Below are 22,194 nucleotides of genomic sequence, written 5' to 3'. Positions count from 1 at the left end.
ATGTATGTATGTATATATATGCGAAACAGGCTTGTAGGGATGATATAGCCTCTGTCTTTTATATATACGTATATATATGTATATTTATATATAATTATATATAGCCTGGCCCAATTTTTTTTAACCCAATGCGGCCCCCGGGTCAAAAAGTTTGGGGACCCCTGGTTTATATCAATATATATTATTTTTAATTTTAACGATTTAATTTCTAGATCAACTTAGAATCTGTCTGTCTGTTTTTGTATTTTTTTGAATTTTTATTTTTTTAGCAATGACATTTTTTAAGTAAAAAATTGCCCACATGACATTTTTGTGTCATTAGTGTCTGTATTGCAACATTTCCTTGTTACATTACACCCGTTTGCTCTTTTATTCTACTTTTTTTACGTTTTCTTTTTAATAGTACTTTTCAAATGTGCCATGGGTCGTTGGAAAATTAGCTGCGAGTCACAAATGGTCCCCAGGCCACCCCTGCTCTAGAGGAGTTAAACTTGTATGTGAAAGTAAGTTTCCGCAGCTGAAAAAGAAAGTTTGATTTTTTTTAAACGCAATGTATGTTTTTTTTTTTCCTAACATTGATGCATTGTTGTGCTTGTACAATTAGTGCACTATAGTGTTTGGAATCTTATTGGAATTAAGGTCTTCTTTGCTATGCTTGTAAATGTTCCACTTCAGTGACTGTCTCTAATAAAATGTATAGATTCATGTGAATATCTGCCTATCCTCGGTCTGGAAGCAAGACCGTCTAATCTCAGTTATTGCCTCATTCAGTTAGAAAGAATAAAATGGGATAATGAAATGTTTTTTGTATCTCATACTTTGATCATTAGGAGACTAGGAAACCACTTCAACCAAAGATGTTTCCTTGACTCCAGTAGATTCCTTGTGTCTGCTACCATCTTGTAAACTTGCAAGAATTTCCTTTCAAATTGTACATCAATAAAGAAAAAAAACCCTGCAGTTTGTCACCTTTTTTTTTTGCTCTCTTTCAAGCTACATTTTACATTTGGCATTGCAACTAATATCAGATCTACATAAGACGTGCCAAACTAGCTATGCTGTCATTAAAACAGGTACGGACATGTGTAACAAAGCAGCTACATAAATAATTACACTGTAAACATTACAGCAAATTACTGGCTAATAATTGCATTATTTTTACAGTAAAAAATGAAGGAATTTGCTGTAATATATCTACTGTAACTGCAGAGCTGTGTTTTTTTACGGTGGATTACAATAAAGTTACAACTACAAACCCCAAAACCAATGAAGTTGGCACGTTGTGTAAATGGTAAATAAAAACAGAATACAATGATTTGCAAATCCTTTTCAAGCTATATTCAATTGAACAGACTGCAAAGACAAGATACTTAACGTTCAAACTGGAAAACATTATTTTTTGCAAAGATTAGCTCATTTTGAATTTGATGCCTGCAACGTGTTTCAAAAAAGCTGGCACAAGTGGCACAAAAGACTGAGAAAGTTGAGGAATGCGCATCAAACACTTATTTGGAACATCCCACAGGTGAACAGGCTAATTGGGAACAGGTGGGTGCCATGATTGGGTAAATAAGCAGCATCCATGAAATGTTCAGTCATTCACAAACGAGGATGGGGCGAGGGTCACCACTTTGTGAACAAATGCGCGAGCAAATTGTCCCAACAGTTTAAGAACAAGATTTCTCAACGAGCAATTGCAAGGAATTTAGGGATTTCACCATCTACGGTTTTGTAATAACATCAAAAGGTTCAGAGAATCTGGAGAAATCACTGCACGTAACATTGAAAGCCTGTGACCTTGGATCCCTCAGGCGGTACTGCATCCAAAAGCGACATCAGTGTGTAAAGGATATCACCACATGGGCTCAGGAACACTTCAGAAAACCGCGGTCGGTAACTACAGTTGGTCGCTACATCTGTAAGTGCAAGTTTAAACTCTACTATGCAAAGCGAAAGCCATTTATCAACAACACCCAGAAACGCCGCCGACTTCGCCGGGCCCGAGCTCATCTAAGATGGACTGATGCAAAGTGGAAAAGTGTTCTGTGGTCTGACGAGTACACATTTCAAATTGTTTTTGGAAACTGTGGATGTTGTGTCCTCTGGTAAATCACAATAAAAATGCATTTAATAATGTAACTTCAAAATTTTAATTGTAGTTACTGTAATTACTCTCCGGGTTGAACAGCATACCGCCACTTACTGTACAAGAGTGTGCAATGTAGTCTACGGCAGGGGTTCTTAACCTTTTTGACCTCGGGGCCCGACTTTTCTACTACGGAGGGGCCCGGGGCCGACTCAAACATTAACACTGAATTAGTAATCTTACTCTTGATTTTAATGATATTCAATAATTATATCTAACCCACTTACAGTTGAACAAGTTAAACCTTGTCAAACGATATGAAAGCATGTGTTAATCACAAAGATTGTTATCAAGGCTTAGGTCAGGCTGATTACAAAAAATAAATACCAAAAAAAGAATGGACTCATAAAAACTGATGAAAAATAAATTTACATACAAATATTCAGTGCTAAAATAAAAATATTGTAACTAAATTATATATATATATATATATATATATATATATATATATATATATATATATATATATATATATATATATATATATATAAATATATATATATTTATATATATATATATATATTTATATATATATATATATATATATATATATATAAATATATATATATATATATATATATATATATATATATAAATATATATATATATATATATATATATATATATATATATATATATATATATATATATATATATATGTATATATATATATATAAATATATATATATATATATATATATATATATATATATATATAAATATATATATATATATATATATATCACTCGGGCTCCATCTAGTGGTACGCTATATAATTGCTTAATTATTGAGTCCCCAATTATGGACCTGTGGCTTGTCCCAGGTTAATTTTTAAAACATGAAATTGAGTGATTTTGAGAGTTCTTTTTTCACCCAGTGGATAATACAAGAATAATTCATGCAAATTCATCATATACGTACTCATTGGGACAACCTTTCCAACTCTTGGTCTAATTAATCAAAAACCAACAGAGAATGCACATGTGATACAAAAACACAACTTTCCCACTGAACTATGTGGACATTGTTAAAAAATGTCTAATAGTACCATGCATAATTAAAAAATACACCCATTTAACTCACTTACTATAGGCCTGATGGGTAATATGCAAAACCCTCACCACACTTTAATTGCTTGAGGTACATCGATAGAAAATGAATGAATGTCTAAATATTTCTGATGGATTACAAAACTTTAAGGCCGTCATCAGGTGAGTAAACAAGGTAGGAATGGTTCATATACTCTTAATATTCAATGTTTTATCATTTATATTTCAATCTTATTTGGTGCGCACTCAGAGGCGGAACGATTTTAAGCAGTATTTTGTCAAACTGAGGTACGTGTATCGCTCGGGCTCCATCTAGTGGTATGCCAAATAATTGCTTAATTGATGAGTCCCGAAATTATAGCCCGCGGATTGTCCCAAGTTTATTTTTAAGACATGAAATGAGAGATTTTGAGAGTTGTTGTTTTTTCGCCCAGTGGACAATACAGGACTAACACATAAGCCTGATGGGTAATATGCAAAACACTCACCACACTTTAGTTGCTTGAGGTACATCGATATAAAATGGATGAATGTCTAGATATTTCTGATGGATTACAAAACTTTAAGGAGGTCGTCAGGGAAGTAAACAAGGTAGGAATAGTTCACATACTCTTAATAGTCAATGTTTTATCCTTCATACTTCCTTCTTATCCCGTGCCCACATATTGGCGGGGAATTTTAATCAACAAACATATTTGGGTGGCGTACAATCTTTTTGATTGATGATCAATGACGGGCAGCCAGGTTCCTGACGTCCGTGGTTCATCACTAAACAAGTCATTTTAGTTACCGTATTTTTCGGACCATAAGGCGCACTTAAAATCCTTTCATTTTCTCAAAAACCGGTGCGCCTAATGTACGGAATAATTCTGGCTGTGCATACCGACCTCGAAGCAATTTTATTTGGTCCATGGTGTAATGATAAGTGTGACCAGTAGATGGTAGTCACACATAAGGGATACGTGTAGACTGCAATATGACGCCAGTAAACAACACCAAAATGTTAAATGTTCCATTGAAAATAAAGAACATTACACACGGCACTCAAAAATCTGTCAAAATGTTTTAGTACGACTTGATTGATTGTCGGCACATTCCGGCTACCGTAGTCAGAGATGCAAGTATTACTAGGGTGTGTGTATAAGGACCGCACAATGGCACCCATTAGCAGACATATTATCTGGCGTTTTGTTTCACAATATTATGCAAAACCAACGTTTCTTACCTTCTGGTACCTGCTGATTTGTATTTGAGATCTCCATAAGTCCTGAAAATTTGCGTAAGTCTGCCACTGTAGTCCGTGCCGATACCGGAGTCGATAAGCTTCTTCTTTTTCGCTATTTTATTTTTATGGGACATTCACCCTCTGCTGTTGCCATTTCTAATATAAAGTAGCGTAAAGTTCTAACTTATATCTTGCTATGGAAGTGCTAAAACTACCATAGTGTGGTGGGTTTACATAATTCACCCACGGAACTTTAGTTATTAGAGTTCCGGTCGGACGTTTTTTCACAGGACATATTTCCGGCTTTGTTGTTGTTTCCGGATGAGATCCTGCCCGTTATTGATTTAAGTAAAGTCTGAATGTATTTGAGTTTGAGTTTGAGTTTGAGTTTGTGTTTATTTCGAACATGCAAGCATACAACATGATACATCACAATTTCCAGTTTCGCTTTTCAACATGTTCGAAAAGGAGTAGGAAGAAGCAGAGCTTATTTAATCATACCCCTTTTACATAACAGTTGCTAAAACTTTTGTTCACTTCCTGTTCTCAATTTATTCACAATATACTCCATAAGTAATCACAATAAAAATAAATAAATACATAAATAATACTCGGTGAAGTAAGTTATATTTCATATAGTGAGATAACTAAGATTATTTTGACAATGAATGTCTGGATGAAATAAATTCAGAATGTTTATCATGGTTCTTCTTCTTTGTTCTTTGTAAACACTTTAAGTTTGAATAGTTTCTTGAAGTGGATCATATTAGTACATTGTTTGATTTCTTTGCTTAATCCATTCCATAATTGAATTCCACATACTGATATACTGAAGGTCTTAAGTGTTGTACGTGCATACAAATGTTTTAAATTACATTTTTCTCTAAGCTTATATTTCTCCTCTTTTTTTTGAGAAGAATTGTTGTATATTCCTGGGTAGCATGTTATAGTTTGCTTTGTGTATAATTGTATCTGTTTGCAAATTCACTATGCCGTGTAATTTCAATATTTTTGATTCAATAAATAAAGGGTTTCTATGTTCTCTATATCTTTTTTGTAACACCCTTAATGAATGAAGTGTACTTTTGTAGTTATTTCCCCATATTTCTGCACAATAACTCAGATAGGGTAACACTATGGAACAGTAAAGAATATGAAGTGATTTTTGGTGTAGAACATGTTTAGTCATAAAAACAGTTAGCTCAATTTTTGACACTTCTTCCACTCCCGTCCTTGCACGCTACACCGCTACAACAAAGATGACGGGGAGAAGACACTGTCGAAGGTGAGCCACGTAAATAAGACAGCCCACAAAACGGCGCATCCGGTAGCGACTGTCAGAAAGCGGCTTGAAGATGATCTGTAAAACATATATGCAACATTTTGACAAAAGAACTACCATTACATGTTACGTAAACAAGGAAATGTTTTACATTTAGAAAAAAAATCATAATATGACCCCTTTAATGCGCCTTATAATCCGGTGCGCCTTTTGTATGAAAATAGACCTGACTAGACCCGCTCATCGGCAGTGCGCCTTATAATCCGGTGCGCCCGATGGTCCGAAAATAAGTTACTTTTTTTTTTTTTTTTTTACACAACGTTGTTTAAAGTGTTTGCCTACGCATTCATCTGTTTTCAACGTTATCTCAGTCCATTCATATTTTGTTATTCGACCCTGATCCTAGTTCGACCCAGTCCAGGTAATGTATTTGTTATGCAAATACTCTTAAAGGCACACTCTGTAATATTTTAAATAATTATGTTGCCAGCACTTTGAAGAGTGGATTTGAATGAAGACCTAATGAGTTTACATTTAAATTAAGATTCATGACTGAGCGTTTATGTCAGGGGCCGGGTTTGTATGCACAGGCAATGTTGCAAAATGACTGAATCACGTCAATTATGTCTACAAACGAGGCGTCATTTCGTATTTTATGTTAGGTAGTGTGATGACTGATTTTCTTGAACGTCACTTCACGGCAGCACACGTTTTCATGGCGTTTGTCTCCCCCCTGTGTCGCATTACGTCAGCACTACGCGTTCAGATAAACTGATAACGATATTTCTGCTTCATTTAAAGTATGATACTTAATGATAGGTAGCGTACATACAATATATACAACGTAATGTCGCGTTACTTTGTAATATAGTTTAAAATAGCATGTGAATGTAGGTAATAGGCAGCTGTCACGGTGGCCGAGAGGTTAAGGCGTTGGACTCGAAATCCAATGGGGTTTCCCCGCACAGGTTCGAATCCTGTTCGTGACGTCATTTTTCCTGGGCTTCAATTTGAGGTATACAATTAAAAGACTACACTTTTTGGGAGGACATCATAGAAACGAGGGTGTGGATATGTTCCCATTCTCTATAAAACAGATCAAATGTGGCGTTTTTTTTTACAAACGACTGTAACATATAAATGTTTGTCAACATTATTGTGCTCCAGGCAAAATTCTTTCCACATAAATGTAGATTTATAAAAGTAAGGCCTACGTTTTCTAATTGGCTTAATGGTTTACAATTATCAATCAAATCTTGGAGAATGATTATGAGTACAAAAGCCCTTAAATTTATATATTTGTTAAATACATTTAAAGTGATTTAGTTAGCCCTTTTTGTCTTGTTTTTTTCATATTTTGTATTATTATTATTTATTAATACTTAATACTTTATCTGTATTTGCTTTTGTTTTATTTCCTTGGTGTTGAAAGTGCCTTGACTTTTGTGTGAATTATAAATGTATGTTTGTTGTTCAATCTAAAAAAAAACAAAGTAAAAGACTAACCTTGGTACTATAACATCTCTCTCTATTTATTTGCGGTATTTTGCTATCTGCGACTAGCAGCGGTAAAAACAAACTATTTTCTTCAAAAACTCCAGTGTGATGTAAATTTAACATAAGTGTTTGTACTACTACTATATTTAAATTAATATTTAATTAACTTTTTTATTTATTTTTTATAAACCTTTTTTAACATTTACATACAAGCAAAGAAACAATAATAATCAAAACAAGTACAGAAACAGTACAAAAACAGTACAAAACAGCGCCAGGGGGTCGTAAACTCGATAAAGTAACTAAAATAGAATTAAATATATATATATATATATATATATATATATATATATATATATATATATATATATATATATATATATATATATATATATATATATATATATATATATATATATATATATATATATATATATATATATATATATATATATATATATATATATATATATATATATATATATATAATATATATATATATATATATACAGGTATATACAGGTATATATACCTATATATATACCTATATATATATATATATATATATATATATATATATATATATATATATATATATATATATATATATATACTATTATTTTTTTTGCAAATATATATATATATATATATATATATATATATATATATATATTTTTTTTTCATATATATATATGTATATATATATATATATATATATATGTATGTTAGGGCTGTAAATCTTTGGGTGTCCCACGATTCGATTCAATATTGATTCTTGGGGTCACGATTCGATTCAAAATCAATCTTTTTTTTCAATTCAACACGATTCTCGATTCAAAAACGATTTTTTTTCCCGATTCAAAACGATTCTCTATTCATTCAATACATAGGATTTCAGCAGGATCTACCACAGTCTGCTGACACGCAAGCAGAGTAGTAGATTTTTGTAAAAAGCTTTTATAATTGTAAAGGACAATGTTTTATCAACTGATTGCAATAATGCAAATTTGTTTTAACTATTAACTGAACCAAAAATATGACTTATTTTATCTTTGGGAAAATATTGGGCACGGTGTGTTGTCAAGCTTATGAGAAAAAAATAAATAAATAAAATAAAAATATATATATATATTTTTTTTTAAATGAGAATCGATTCTGAATCGCACAACGTGAGAATCGCGATTTTTTTCCCACACCCCTAATTTAATGTATATATATGTAACAAAGTGTAAAGCCATGGGCTCACACAAGTTCCATAAATAATTCAAATTTAGTTACATAGCTAAATTAAAGACACTATAGGACATTTAGTCAGTTATTGTGATTCTCTATCTGCTTGTGGTGAAGAGGAAGGCAGTACATTGCTACCCACTGTGACTGGAATGTAGACCGGGGGGTGGGAGATGGTATTTTTATTTTTTGAATTATTTTTCTGTAATTTTTTAATTTTTGTTGTATTTTTTTTTGGTTGTTATTGGAGGGGGGGGCAAAAAAAAACAAAAAAAGGGTCTGTTTTCTCAGTACCTGTATTATAATTTCCCTATCAAACGAATAAATAAATACATAAAAATTAAAAAAAAAACAGGGAACAAAAACTTTATTAACTTTCTGTTCGAGGAACACACCATTTCGCCACCCAAACACCCCCCCGTGTGTCGGGAGAGGTGGAACAGGCCGTCATGTATAAATGACTGGCAGCCGGAAGTGACGTAGTTCCTAGTTGAAGCATGGCTGAAAGAACGGCCAACTAAAACTTGCAGAGCGCTTCACTTTCGTTTTTATTAACTTAATATATATAACTACCGTCCATTTCAGTCGGATACTCTTTAATAGAAAACACTAGGTTAGTTTTAAATTTTCAGCCTGCTATTTACCCTTTAATGTTTACTCCCGCTCACTACAGGGCTAGATTCAATACTTACACCTATCCTAATAATATCATATAATTCCGTTTTTTTGTTCACCTAATTAATATATACTGACACAATCCATAATTGACTTCAGTCATAAGTAAAAATATGCCAAAAGACTCGACGCGAAAACGAAAGAAAAGAAGCTAACGACGAGCTAGCTCAGTAACTCATTCAGCAAACTAGCATTAGCAACATTAGCGTTATCAAGTTGACTTATATCGTTTTAATTTACGTATGACTTCGCCATTTAGGAAAGCAGTCCTTGCGTGTAGAGACATTTGTGGAACTGTCTTAATAACAGACGTCTTCCTGCTAATGTAGCTTCAAACTGCAGCGTAAAGCTAGCCGTGCAAGTGTCAAAGAAGGTACCCGCACAGACAATGGCCGCACCAACAACCGAGGCACTGTTCTTACTTAAAGACGTAAAGCCCGGATCGAAAAACCTTAATATTGTATTCATCGTTTTGGAAATAGGTAAGTAAGGTCTGTCCCCTTTGGCAGGAACTTCTTAAAAAAAACAGGCAGGCTAACGCGATGACGTCTTGATTGCTTGGTTTGCTTTTTCCAAAACATATGTCTGATGATGTTATTGTTATTGTTTTTGTTCACATAGGACGAGTCACCAAAACAAAAGATGGCCACGAAGTACGATCGTGTAAGGTGGCGGACAAGAGTGGGAGCATCGCTATCTCCGTTTGGGATGAACTGGGCAGTCTAATTCAGCCAGGGGACATCATCAAGTTGACCAGAGGGTAAGGTGGCGTCACTTATTACTTTTTTGGCTGTGTTAACAACTGTGGTGAGGTGTTACAACATACTGTACACCAGCGGTCCCCAACTACCGGTCCGGGGACCGGTACTGGTCCGTGACACATTTGGTACCGGGCCGCACATACTGTATTTTTCGGAGTATAAGTTGCTCCGGAGTATAAGTCGTACCGGCCGAAAATGCATAATAAAGAAGGAAAAAAAACATGTATAAGTCGCACTGGAGTATAAGTCGCATTTTTTGGGGACATTTATTTGATAAAACCCAACATCAAGAATAGACATTTGAAATGCAATTTAAAATAAATAAAGAATAGTGAACAACAGGCTGAATAAGTGTACGTTATATGACGCATAAATAACCAACTGAGAACGTGCCTGGTATGTTAACGTAACATATTATAGTAAGAGTCATTCAAATAACTATAACATATAGAACATGCTATACGTTTACCAAACAATCTGTCACTCCTAATCGCTAAATCCCATGAAATCTTATACGTCTAGTCTCTCACGTGAATGAGCTAAATATTATTTGATATTTTACGGTAATTTGTTAATAATTTCACATAAGTCGCTCCTGAGTATAAGTCGCACCCCCGGCCAAACTATGAAAAAAACTGCGACTTATAGTCCGAAAAATACGGTACTCAACAAGACACATAGTAGGGATGGATACCTTTCACTATTGAAACAATACGATGCAGGTAACAATTTATGGTATATTTGCATGTGTTAATAATTATTCATTGTTTTTGATAATAAAGTATAATTTTTTTATTGCAACATTTAAAAAAGGTTATGATAACTGCTGTCCAGTTGTTGTATCTTGTTCCATTGTCAATTTTCTGAGTCAAACTTGCAGGTACGACACTAAGTTGCAAGTCCAAGACATTAGATGGCAGTAGTGCATAGTTTAGTTTATGGTGTGTTGATAATTTCGGTTGTTGCTGTCGTTTGCGCCCTAGAAAGTGTTAATACTGTAAGTATTGTACTTATTACGCACCAGCTGTTTGATTGTAACGTGTATCTTAGTTGTAGTTTTTATTATCAAATTTGAAGGTGTTGAAATTAAAAAGTTAAAATCACTCATGTTAATCAGTAGCATGTCAATAGCACAGTCAATGTATATTAACATCAAGCTAGTGCGTTTTTAAAAAAGTGGAGCCTTACCTAACTTACTTATGTTAACGTAACATATTATGGTAAGAGTCGTTCAAATAACTATAACATATAGAACATGCTATACGTTTACAAAACAATCTGCCCCCCTTATCGCTAAATCCGATGAAATCTTATACGTCTAGTCTCTTACGTGAATGAGCTAAATAATATTATTTGATGTTTTACGGTAATGTGTTAATAACTTCACACATAAGTCGCACCCCCAGCCAAACAATGAAAAAAACTGCGACTTATAGTCCGAAAAATACAATACATCCATCACAAACGTGCCAACCGTCCCGATTTTCCCGGGAGACTCCCGAATTTCAGTGCCCCTCCCGAAAATCTGCCGGGGCAACCATTCTCCCGAATTCTACCTATGCAACAATATTAAGGGCGTGCCTTAAGCGTCCTCTTTCACCTGAAAAGGAGACTATTACTGTATTTTTCGGACTACAAGTCGTAGTTTTTTTCATAGTTTGGCCGGGGGTACGACTTATACTCAGGAGCGACTTATGTGTGAAATTATTAACACATTACCGACTCGCAGCGGTAGTGAAGGCCTAAATAAGGCCAAAAGCTCAACCGGGCCGCAACAGACCAAAATGTGGGGGAAAAAGCCGAAAATTGTTAAAGTTACAGCTTTTTTTAGTGACTTTCAGCAAATAGAGGCACTGATTTTGAACATTACCTCCGAGTGGAGATCCATGGCAGGTCGGCCTTCTTAAAGGAACACGCACCTAGACCTACTCAGTGGCCTTGTGGTTAGAGTGTCCGCCCTGAGATCGGTAGGTTGAGTTCAAACCCCGGCCGAGTCATACCAGAGAGTATTCAAATGGAACCCATTACCTCCCTGCTTGACACTCCGCATCAAGGGTTGGAATTGGGGGTTGAATCACCAAAAAATATTCCTGGGCGTGGCCACCGCTGCTGCTCACTGCTCCCCTCTCCTCCCAGGGGATGATCAAGGGTGATGGGTCAAATGCAGAGAATAATTTCGCCACACCTAGTGTGTTTGTGTGACAATCATTGGTACTTTAACTTTAAATCAGCGTTATAGTGAGTTGTGTTTTTCATGCACTTATTTTTGCTGTATTTATCTGGCACAAGTGGAAAGCTGGTCCCTGAAAATAATGCCTACATTAAACTGGTCTGTGATGCAAAAAAGGTTGGGGACCCCTGCTGTACGCACTTTGAGCAGGTGGTTATGACCCATCTTGAAGTTAAATGCCATTGTATTGCTTGTTACATATAATGTGACTAATTCTGTCCTAGATATGCTTCGATATGGAAAGGCTGCCTGACACTTTACACTGGAAGAGGTGGTGATCTACAAAAAATTGGAGAGTGAGTTACCCTGGCGTAAATTTTTTAGGTTGCAATAATAAGCTAGGCGACAATCTTGCTAAACCTACTTATCTCCATTGCAATAGTAGCTTGTGCCCGCTCAGATCAAGGTGGTTTGCGATGTGCATCATTATTGTCTGTGGTGGGGTTATTATTGACGTCACGTTCGGCTCATGTCCAGCCCACTAAATACGTGTGGTTGTCAAGCTAGGTCTGTTTTCAATGGGTAGTATGCGCAATTTACCGTATTTTCCAGACTAAAGGCCGCACTTAAAAGCCTTTTTTTTTCTCGAAACTCGACAGTGCGCCTAATAACCCGCCTAATGTACGGAATAATTCTGGTTTTGCTCACGGACCTCGGAGCAATTTTATTTGGTACAGGTACATGGTGTAATAAGTGTGACCAGCAGATGGCAGTCAAACATTGGAGATACAAGGGAAGGGGTATGATGGCAATATCACTGAAGTAAACACCAACATTTTATATGTTCCATTGAAAATATAGAACATTACACACGGCGCTCAAAAATCTATCAAAGTGTTTTAATACGACTTTGGTAAGCTATGAAGCCGCTCCGCTTGGTAGATTGTCGGCGCATTAACCATACGAGTATTATTATGGTGTGAGTATAAGGTAAGACATATTATCTGGCGTTGTTTCGCAATATTATGCAAAAGCAAGTTTTCTTACCTTCTGGTACCTGCTGATCTGTATTTGGGGTCTTCAGAAATCCTGAAAAATTGTGCGCGTCCCCCTTTGTAGTCCGTATCGACAACGTAGCCGATAGGCTTCTTTTTCTCGATCTTCTTGTTATGTGACATTCATCCTCCGCTGTTGCCATTTCTAATATAAAGTAGTGTACAAGATCTTACTTATATATGTCAGTAAACTCGCCATTAAAGCGCTAAAACATACCGGTGTAGTGAGTTTATATTATTCACCTAAGGAACTTTAGTTATTAGAACAAAACTAAACCATTCATCGGCAGTGCGCCTTATAATCTGGTGCGCCCTATTGTCCGGAAAATATGGTAGCCTTTCTCTAAGGAAAAATGCCCTATGCCTGTGTTTTCGGCTGTACGAACCGTTCAAATCGTGAAAAGGATAAACGTTCCATCAGAGGTCCTCGAGAGGTAATGAAAAAGGGGCGAAAGGGTGCAAGATTTTACGAGACGACGACGAGAAAAGCAGCTCACACTCCATTACAAGGGAGCAGAGTCGAGGAATGCATACATTTGCTGTGATCACTTCGTTAAAGGTTTGTTTGACATACTTAACGTTTATTATTTCCATTTGAAGTATAATCTTGATATTTGAATTTCTTAAACACGTGTTTGCTACAAAATACTAATTAGGCGAGTCTAAATCCAAGAAAGGTAATGTGAGCAAAACCTGAAAGAGTTAAGCTTTTACCAAAGGCAACAATCATAAATGAAGCTTTTAGCACATACACAATGTTGACTTATATAGTTATATTTTGATGAATTCGGGGGAAAACACGCCACTCGTAAACTACCCATGCAACAACAAACTTGGCAGTAGACGCAAAGTTAAATCATGAAATGCAACCTTACCCGAGCAAAAACGATGCATATTTATCTGGGAGAGTCTTGATACCAATTTCCCTGATGCAGCATCACATAAAGAATTTGTAGACATCCATGCTTTTCCAAGTTTACATCTGTTTTGCCGTGTAAAATGGCGTCTGGAGCACAATAGTTTGAGATGTCTGGGAACGCGACCGGCATAATTCTTGATATCACGAGACACATCTTTCTTTTATAAAGTATACAAATCTATTCCATGGCATAATTAGATTTTTTTTTGCTCGTATCTGCTTTTTGAAGGAAGATTTACGCCTCTTTTGCAGATGACTATATATACCTGTAGAAATGCACCCAATTTCAGGAAATGTAGTCTTGCCAGCGAGGGTGTAGGGTGCTAACAGCCCTGAAAAATACACAGGGTATGGAGGGCAAAGCTATAGTAACCATGGGAGAAGGGATTGGCGATAGTGGCCTAAAATCTAGAAATCGACAGATTATCGGCGGTGATACTTGGCACTTTGAGGTACAGTGCATCCGGGAAGTAATCACAGCGCTTCACTTTTTCCATATTTTGTTATCTTAGAGCCTTATTCCAAAATTGAATATTTATTTTTGTTCTCAAAATTGTTCACACAATACCCCATAATGACTATGTGAAAAGTATTTTTTTTACTTTTGCAAATGTATTTAAAATAAAAAAATCCCACATACATAAGTATTCACAGCCTTTGCTGAGAGAAATCCCATACGACCTAATGGAGTTTGCCAGGTGCTGCAAAGAGGAATAGGAAAAACTGCCCATAGATAGGTGTGCCAAGCTTGTGGCATCGTATTCAAAAAGGCTGCACGATTATGACCAAAATAATAATCGATTGATGGTGATTATTTTCACCAATATTGAAATCACGATTATTAATTACGATCACTTACTGTTAATAAAACATTTGTTGCACTTTCTATTTTAAACATTATGTAAATTTGGCTTTCATTTTAAAATGAAATTATAAAAAAAAGATATATTAATATTAAATAACATGTACAAAACACAAAGGGCTAATTAAAATAAATACGCCATTGCAGAGTGTGATCATAAAGTGCAGACAAGTGAAAAAAAAATAAGATCATGCACGAAAGATACCTACAAAGGAACACATTAATTTTACTGCTCACGGTATATATAGGACATACTGTATGTCTTTAGCCAAATAAAACGCTATTACGTCTGTCATTTTGGCAAATCTTTGAGAGGTGGATGGGTACAGGGTCCCTCAGTGTACGGTTGATGTTATGGTAGTCTTTATTTTGGGCAACCCTGCTTTTGTAGCTGTTCGTCGGGGCAGGTGGCCCGCTCTGTTAGCAACCAGCTTTCCAAGGCGCTCAAGCGATGTCGGTTGAGAAAAGAAGTGTTGTTAATGCCTAATGTGTCACCGCAACTCGATAATTTGTGCACACCAACGCAGCTTTGCAGTGCAACTCGTTGGCGTTGTTTCTTTTTGGTTCATCCGCACGGGAGGATTTCCGGGCTCTGGAAAACGAGCGCTAGACAACGGCGAGGCGTGCGGTCGTGTTTCGGGGGTTAAAATGCGTGCCTGTTGGTACCCTGTGGTTAACTCTGCAGGAGAGGAGGGCACTGATGTAGTAATGCATTTATTTTTCCTCATAATTTTTGGCACTATTGGCTGATCTACCTTCACCTGTCACTTCTCTTACTGGCTCTCACATGAGTCCACTGTCTATCGGTCGCCCCCTGGTGGCTGGCCGACTGATGGTTGTGAACCTGCTTGGTTTGAAATGCAGTGGAGCCTATTTTTTAATGGTTAATATCGTTGACAATCACCCTCATTTAATCGTAGCGGCCAAAATTGTGATCATGATTAAAATTTGATTAATTGTTCAGCCCTGGAATTACTGCAAAAAGTACATCAACAAAGCATTGAGCAAAGGCTGTGATTTTTTTTATTGTATTTTTTTAATAAATATACAAACCTCACATTGTCATTATAAGATATTGTATGGAGAATTTTGAGGACGAAAATGAATTTATTCCGTTTTGGAGTAAGCCTGTAACATAACACAATGTGGAAAAAGTGAAGCGTTGTGAATACTTTGAGGATGCGCTGTACTATACACATACATACATCCATAACCATGTACAGTTGTTTATCGCTTTTAACTGTTTCTGAACATTACCTTGATACATGTATTTCCGCAAATTGATGGATCCCTTTTGCATTTTGTAAGTTTATCACCTTACAAAGATATGAACAATAAATAGATAACTTGTGATTTTGTAGCAGACAGAAAGTAAACAACTGTTAAATAAAGTTTGTATATAAGGTTTTACTATGTTGAAATATGTTTTATGTCCTTCAGGTTTTGTATGGTGTATTCAGAAGTGCCCAATTTTAGTGAGCCAAATGCGGAGCTGATTGCCCAAGCAAACCAGCAAAATAAATCGGTAAGTGGTCAGATCACATTTGATATCATCAGAATACGCAAACCATTAGTGCGTTGGTGTCCAAAGTGCGGTGAGGCTGCAATTTTCTTTTGCCCTTTTTAAACCCTCTGCATATTGTTTAAAAAAAAAAAAGTTCATTCATTAATAAGATACATTGTTAGTTATTACATAAGTACAGTGTTAGGAATAATTTGAACTTTTTGAATTTCCTAAATTTCTGCAAACATTTGTAATAGACACGTTCCACATCATTTAAAAGCGTAATTCGCTAAGATTTGGCTGGCAGTGATTATTTCAGGATACAATTGTAACAGCAGGCTCCCCGACCACAAATATTAGACTAGGCCTAGAAAAAAAACCATGAGGTCAACCCCTCTTCAAAGCCTCACAGTATTTGACCAGCTGATACAAGTCAAAGAAAACATGGACTGTGCATCAACTGCGCATTGTTTCTGTGAAAAAAATGTTTTCAGTCTTCATTTTGGATCAAATAATGACAAAAGTGTGCAGAAAGATAATACTATCAGAAAGACATGGAGTTTTGTTCGTACAGAGTCTTAGGGCAAGTGTCTCCAAATGGAACACATTTGGAAAGCCTGATCCTAACTTTAGAAAAACCCTAAATTTTTAGTAGCTTTATTGGCACATTAGAAATTTAATTGGGTAAGGAAGGACTCAATCCATGGATTAATAGTTTTCAAGTTCATACTTCCAAACTAGTTACCTTGAAGGTATATATTTCAGGAACCTAAAAAATATTTGTGTATTCAAACTTCTATTCCTCCACGTTAGTAGCATTTTAACTGGGACTGTCAAAATTAAAGGGTTAATACTCGGGTGAATAATCACAAAAAATTATCGCATTAATCATGAACACAGATTGATTAATCATGCAATTTATTTTGACCGTACAATTTTTTTTTCCTTTACCGTTATATGGTCAGTGATCCGATCAATACTTTTGTGCTCGCTCGCAAATTTCACTCCAAAAATACAGCCTGAAAGAATTTTAGATAGATAGATAGATAGTACTTTATTGATTCCTTCAGGAGAGTTCCCTCAGGAAAATTTAAACTAAACTGTTATTGAGTTTTGTGCTAATAAATAACATGCATTCAAGTAAAAGATTTAAAAATGTTGCTTGATGACATTCTGACAATAAAATTGCATTGGTTTACAATTATTGGAGCCTTATTGGAGGCACATTTTAACTATGCAAGGTTTCTTTAAGTAGCCCAGCATACACAATTACAAATATCAAATTTCCCCATCCTTGGGATTTTTCTGTATGCTGCCCTTCGGTGGAAGAAAATGGAACATACAAAGCGGACTATTTATAAGAACATGTCCCCACAGAGGCACTCTATAACATAAAACACATGAGTCCTACTGCAGTGCACTTTACCCACAATGGAGGACAAACTTCTCTTCTGTTCTGACATAATCAAGTTTTTTTTTTTTAAACTAAGTCTTTTGTGTGAATTTTTTACATGCAGTACGGTTCCTCGCTTTTAGTACAAAACCAATTCAATAAGCATATACATTTCAGCCTGCTAATACTTGGAAAATCCTGGTGTTTAGTATCAGAGGGTTTAATTCAGGTACAAGAGGTTGCCTATGCACCACATGTTAAAATTAGGGCGGTCGAAAATAACGAGTTAACTCATGTGATTAATCACAATGCAGATTAATCATGTAATTAATTATGACTCTACATGTTACTTTTCTTTAACCGCTGAGTGTTGTAATACGGTCAGTGATCAGGTCAATGTATAGATGAGTGTGGAGACTTTGACGGTTATTAGAACTATATTGTCAGTTATTTTTAATTATGCAGTCAAGTAATAACTTACATGTAAAACAATTTCAAAAGTGTGATTCATCCGATTTAAAGAAATTATTTGACAACTCGTTAATATGTTTTGTTGTTTGCAAACAGGGTAAACCTGACCAGAATCAGAGGGGAAACTCTCCGCCCAATCAGAATTCAGGTACAACTCCTGCACCAGGTACGTTTTTTTGGTGTGTTTGTTTTTTTAATATACTTCCACTTGCATGAATCATTGCTGCTAAACATGTTATAATAGAAACACCAACAATACTCTACGTAATATTGCTCATTTTTATCAGTTGACATAGTTACAGTAATACAGAAGACAAATCCAGCCACATGTGGAAGACAGGCAAGTAGCCTGAGAGCAGCATATGTCATTATCAGTTTTCAGAATAATGCCGTTATGTTACCAGCACAGCAAGTTCAAAGCCGGAAATATCTTTGTACTGATTAAAGCAACAACCAGCACCACACTGAAATGAACTTGATATCAACTAGGAGGCAACATCCCACAGTAAACAACATACAAGTACTTGCACACACACACACACACACACACTACTACTTCGAGGGAGTAATGAACAACAAATCAATGATTGAAGTGACTACCTTCCAATCCTACAATACCCCATTTGTGGACAAGGAGACTACAGCTATTGAAAGACAGTCAATCTCTTTATTAACTTTATAAACACAATCTATTGAAATTTTTTACCAGAGCTGCTGTAACTGCCAGCAAACTGCGAGTCTGAGCTAACAAACACAGCCGAGCTGCTCTGTCTGAGCGTTGTCATTTGGCAGAAGGCCCATACACACTCTGGTCTCATTAAACATCTCAACTGCACATGCCAGATATTTAAAGTAATGCAATTACTTCCACCACTAATTACATTTATCAAAGAGTAATTAAATTACTTTTTTGGCAAAGTAACTAATTACTTTTTTAAAGTTATTTTATAAACACTGGTCATTATTAATTTCATAAAATATAATTTTCACATCTTTACAGGTGTAAAAAAATAAATAATTGTTGAATGAATCGTGACTCTTATTTGTAACAATTGTTAATCGATTAAAAACAAACATTGATTAAAAAAAATAACATTTTGTTGATGTATATCAGGGGTCCCCAAACTACGGCCCGCCCGCGTCCAAAATCCGGCCTGCGGGAAGTCCCAAGTTACAGGAAAATGTATTCATTTTTAATTATTGTTTTTTTTTAAATCTGTCCTTTCTAATCCATTTTCTACTGCTTGTTACTCTCGGGGTCTCTTAGTCGGTCAAGTAAATCATATTGTCTAAAAATGCATTTTCCCATCGATAACGTGACATCATCGCGCCGCAGTGTTGGGCGAGCGTGCGGCAAGTGCGCGCTCACACACACACACACACACACACACACACACACACACACACACACACACACACACACACACACACACACACACACACACACACACACACACACACACACACACACACACACATTAAGTCATCATTTGGAATGGGGACCAAGTTTTTGATCATCACTTGTGGGGACCACCCTTTCTACAGGTTGTGGAGGCATAAAAAAAATTAGGTAAAATTTGGAATGGGGACCACGTTTTTGATCATCACTTGTGGGGACCACCCTTTCTACAGGTTGTGGAGGCATAAAAAAAATTAGATACAATTTGGAATGGGGACCAAGTTTTTGATCATCACTTGTGGGGACCACCCTTTCTACAGGTTGTGGAGGCATAAAAAAAATTAGGTAAAATGGCCACTGCCCAGTTAGCTCATACACGTCTTTAAATCTCTGGATTGATGAAGTCATGTGCTGATCATTTTTACTGCGGACCCTGGGGAAAAAGAGTTAATATGGTTCATGGGGACCATATTTAAATAATTTTGCATAATTCACACAAATTTGTACGTGACTACTGAGGACCATCTAATAATAAAAAATAAAAAAGTTCAAATTAAATATGACATGATCCTCATAATACAGCACTACAGCTTACACGGAAGAAGTGTGAGCAGAGCAGCGAGTGCAGTACCAGCTACAGCCCGATGAGGGGGCTGTTGTGCAAATGTCTCACACTCAAACTAACCAGTAAGCATGTTTTATGGGCCAAAGCTTAAAAATCACTTAAGCATCTTCAGAATGGATCTGACTATTATTTAAAAAGGTTTCCCTTTTAGGGGACCTGTTTTTTTGTCCCCATACCGTCAGAGGTCCCCTAAAGGTGACTGTGTAAACAGAGCGATGTCCCCATTAAGTAAGCATTGCCAGAACACACACACACACAGCCCCCGGCCAAATTTTTTTAACCCAATGCGGCCCCCGACTCAAAGTTTGGGGACCCCTGATGTAGATGATCATATCTGCTGTACAGATTTACTTGAAAAAAAGGAAGTGTTGGATACTTCTCTTGTTGCCTTATTTGTATTTGACTTTATTGGGTAGAATTTTACTAAACAAAATCAGTTTTCTTTTAAGTAATGCAGACATTTATCACAGCTGTTTATATTTTTACTGGAGAAATGTAGTTAATCATAGAACTGGAATCCAATGTTTTAAAAAAAAAAAAAAAGTTTGGAATTTTAATCAAGAATCAATTGTGAATCGAATCGTGTGGTGCCCAATTTTCACAGCCCTAATCTCCAGTCTCCCTTACTTTGATACCATCCATGTCATCTGTGTGCATGCAGAGAATTGTGATTTATTTTGGATATATTTTTTGTAAGGGATGAAACATTCAAAAATATTGTTTTCTCTACCACAGGTAACGGTTCCTTGTCACAGTTTGCTCCCACTAACAACAACAACAATGGCAGCGGCGGCCCAGCGCCAGGGGCTCCCCGTGACTCTGCGTTTGGGAGCGTTGGGCGAGCAAACGGCCGCTCGCCCGGCAACGGTGCTCCTCCGGCTTCTGTCGCCGGACCTCAAACCGCAGCGAAGTCTTCACTTAACATTAGCAACGGCAGGGACCCACGTCGTGCCAAAAGATGAAAGGGGCTTGGATTCCTCCTCCTCCACCTCAACATGGGCCGGCACAGTCAGGTTAGAGTAGCTGCAGGTTGCAGATTAGCTGTGCAAAGACGTGTCCCAGATCACTTGGAAGTGTCAGTCCTCTGCCCCTACTTGTCACTTCTGTGCCATTTACAAAAATCGCCTACTTGAACACTCGCTGCACTTTCTCCTCTTCACTTCAAAGCGGAGAAAACTCGGCTGTCGTTGAAATCAGGATATTTCTGCTTTTTAGTGGGGGGGAAAAGGGCCTTAAGTTTGTGAAAATTATAGTGCAGAAGACTGAGTGCTGATGAAAAAAACTTTTTTTTTTCACTTCAAATCTGAATTGACTGTGGAAGCGTTGATGTATACTTGGAGATTTTTTTACAAAAGGCAAAGCAGTTCCCCCCCCCCCCCCCCGCATTTTGTCATGCCGCGGTTGTACCTTTCATGAGAAGCGGGACCACTTCAAGATGGGCGATACAGTTCAGTGAATAAATTAAACAAAGGTTGTGCCACGCTTGTTTTGTCTATAACCCTTTGTTTCCCGTGGAAGTCGACACGTAACCAAGTGTGTGCTTCAAGTTCCATTTTAAGCAATGTGTTGCACACTACAAGTGCCCCCTACCCCCTCGCCCTTTCTACATATCCTTTGTTGCACCAAGCACCTCCACATCTTTCAATGTTGCCCCATTTCTTCTTGCTTGGAAAAAGGTACAATTTAAAGCGGGGGTGCCGGTAAATCACATCACACAGTAGAATCCGTATTTCGTTTAAACCCCCAAGTTTGTCAAGCCTTTTAGAAATGAGAGAAGCATAAGTTTTATAAGATTGACTGAAATTAATTCATTTAGTGCCATCACCTGATTGGCATGTTGGATGTTTTCCAATTAAATACATTCAGCAGCAGCTTGAGTTTTTTGTTTTTTTTGCCTGATTCTTCAATAGTATGAATAATTTGCTGACAAA

The 22,194-nt window shown here is 36.4% G+C and overlaps 1 protein-coding gene and 1 non-coding gene across 2 annotated transcripts; both read left to right on the top strand.

Moving 5' to 3' along the window:
- Positions 1-6,609: 6,609 nt before the first annotated feature.
- trnas-cga (transfer RNA serine (anticodon CGA)) lies at positions 6,610-6,691 on the top strand. Its single transcript has one exon. It is a non-coding gene; the product is annotated as a tRNA-Ser (tRNA).
- A 2,232-nt stretch (positions 6,692-8,923) lies between these two features.
- LOC133663252 (SOSS complex subunit B2-like) lies at positions 8,924-21,739 on the top strand. Its single transcript, XM_062067600.1, has 6 exons — positions 8,924-9,586; positions 9,726-9,864; positions 12,320-12,391; positions 16,312-16,396; positions 18,336-18,405; positions 20,999-21,739. Exons 1-6 carry the CDS (start codon positions 9,493-9,495, stop codon positions 21,223-21,225), a joined length of 687 nt encoding a protein of 228 aa, XP_061923584.1. The 5' UTR covers positions 8,924-9,492; the 3' UTR covers positions 21,226-21,739.
- The last annotated feature ends 455 nt before the right edge of the window (positions 21,740-22,194 follow it).

Source organism: Entelurus aequoreus, linkage group LG13 (genome assembly GCF_033978785.1).
Source record: "Entelurus aequoreus isolate RoL-2023_Sb linkage group LG13, RoL_Eaeq_v1.1, whole genome shotgun sequence".
NCBI lineage: Eukaryota > Metazoa > Chordata > Actinopteri > Syngnathiformes > Syngnathidae > Entelurus > Entelurus aequoreus.
Note: the sequence above shows the minus strand (reverse complement) of the source record. Positions and strands in the feature narration are given on the sequence as shown.

Bases quoted from the DNA above. Each gene is read 5' to 3' on its own strand.
- LOC133663252 (XM_062067600.1), top strand. From the start codon at position 9,493: ATGGCCGCACCAACAACCGAGGCACTGTTCTTACTTAAAGACGTAAAG. The intron at 9,865-12,319 runs GTAAGGTGGCGT...ATTCTGTCCTAG, and splicing joins ATCATCAAGTTGACCAGAGG to ATATGCTTCGATATGGAAAG. The intron at 12,392-16,311 runs GTGAGTTACCCT...TATGTCCTTCAG, and splicing joins GATCTACAAAAAATTGGAGA to GTTTTGTATGGTGTATTCAG.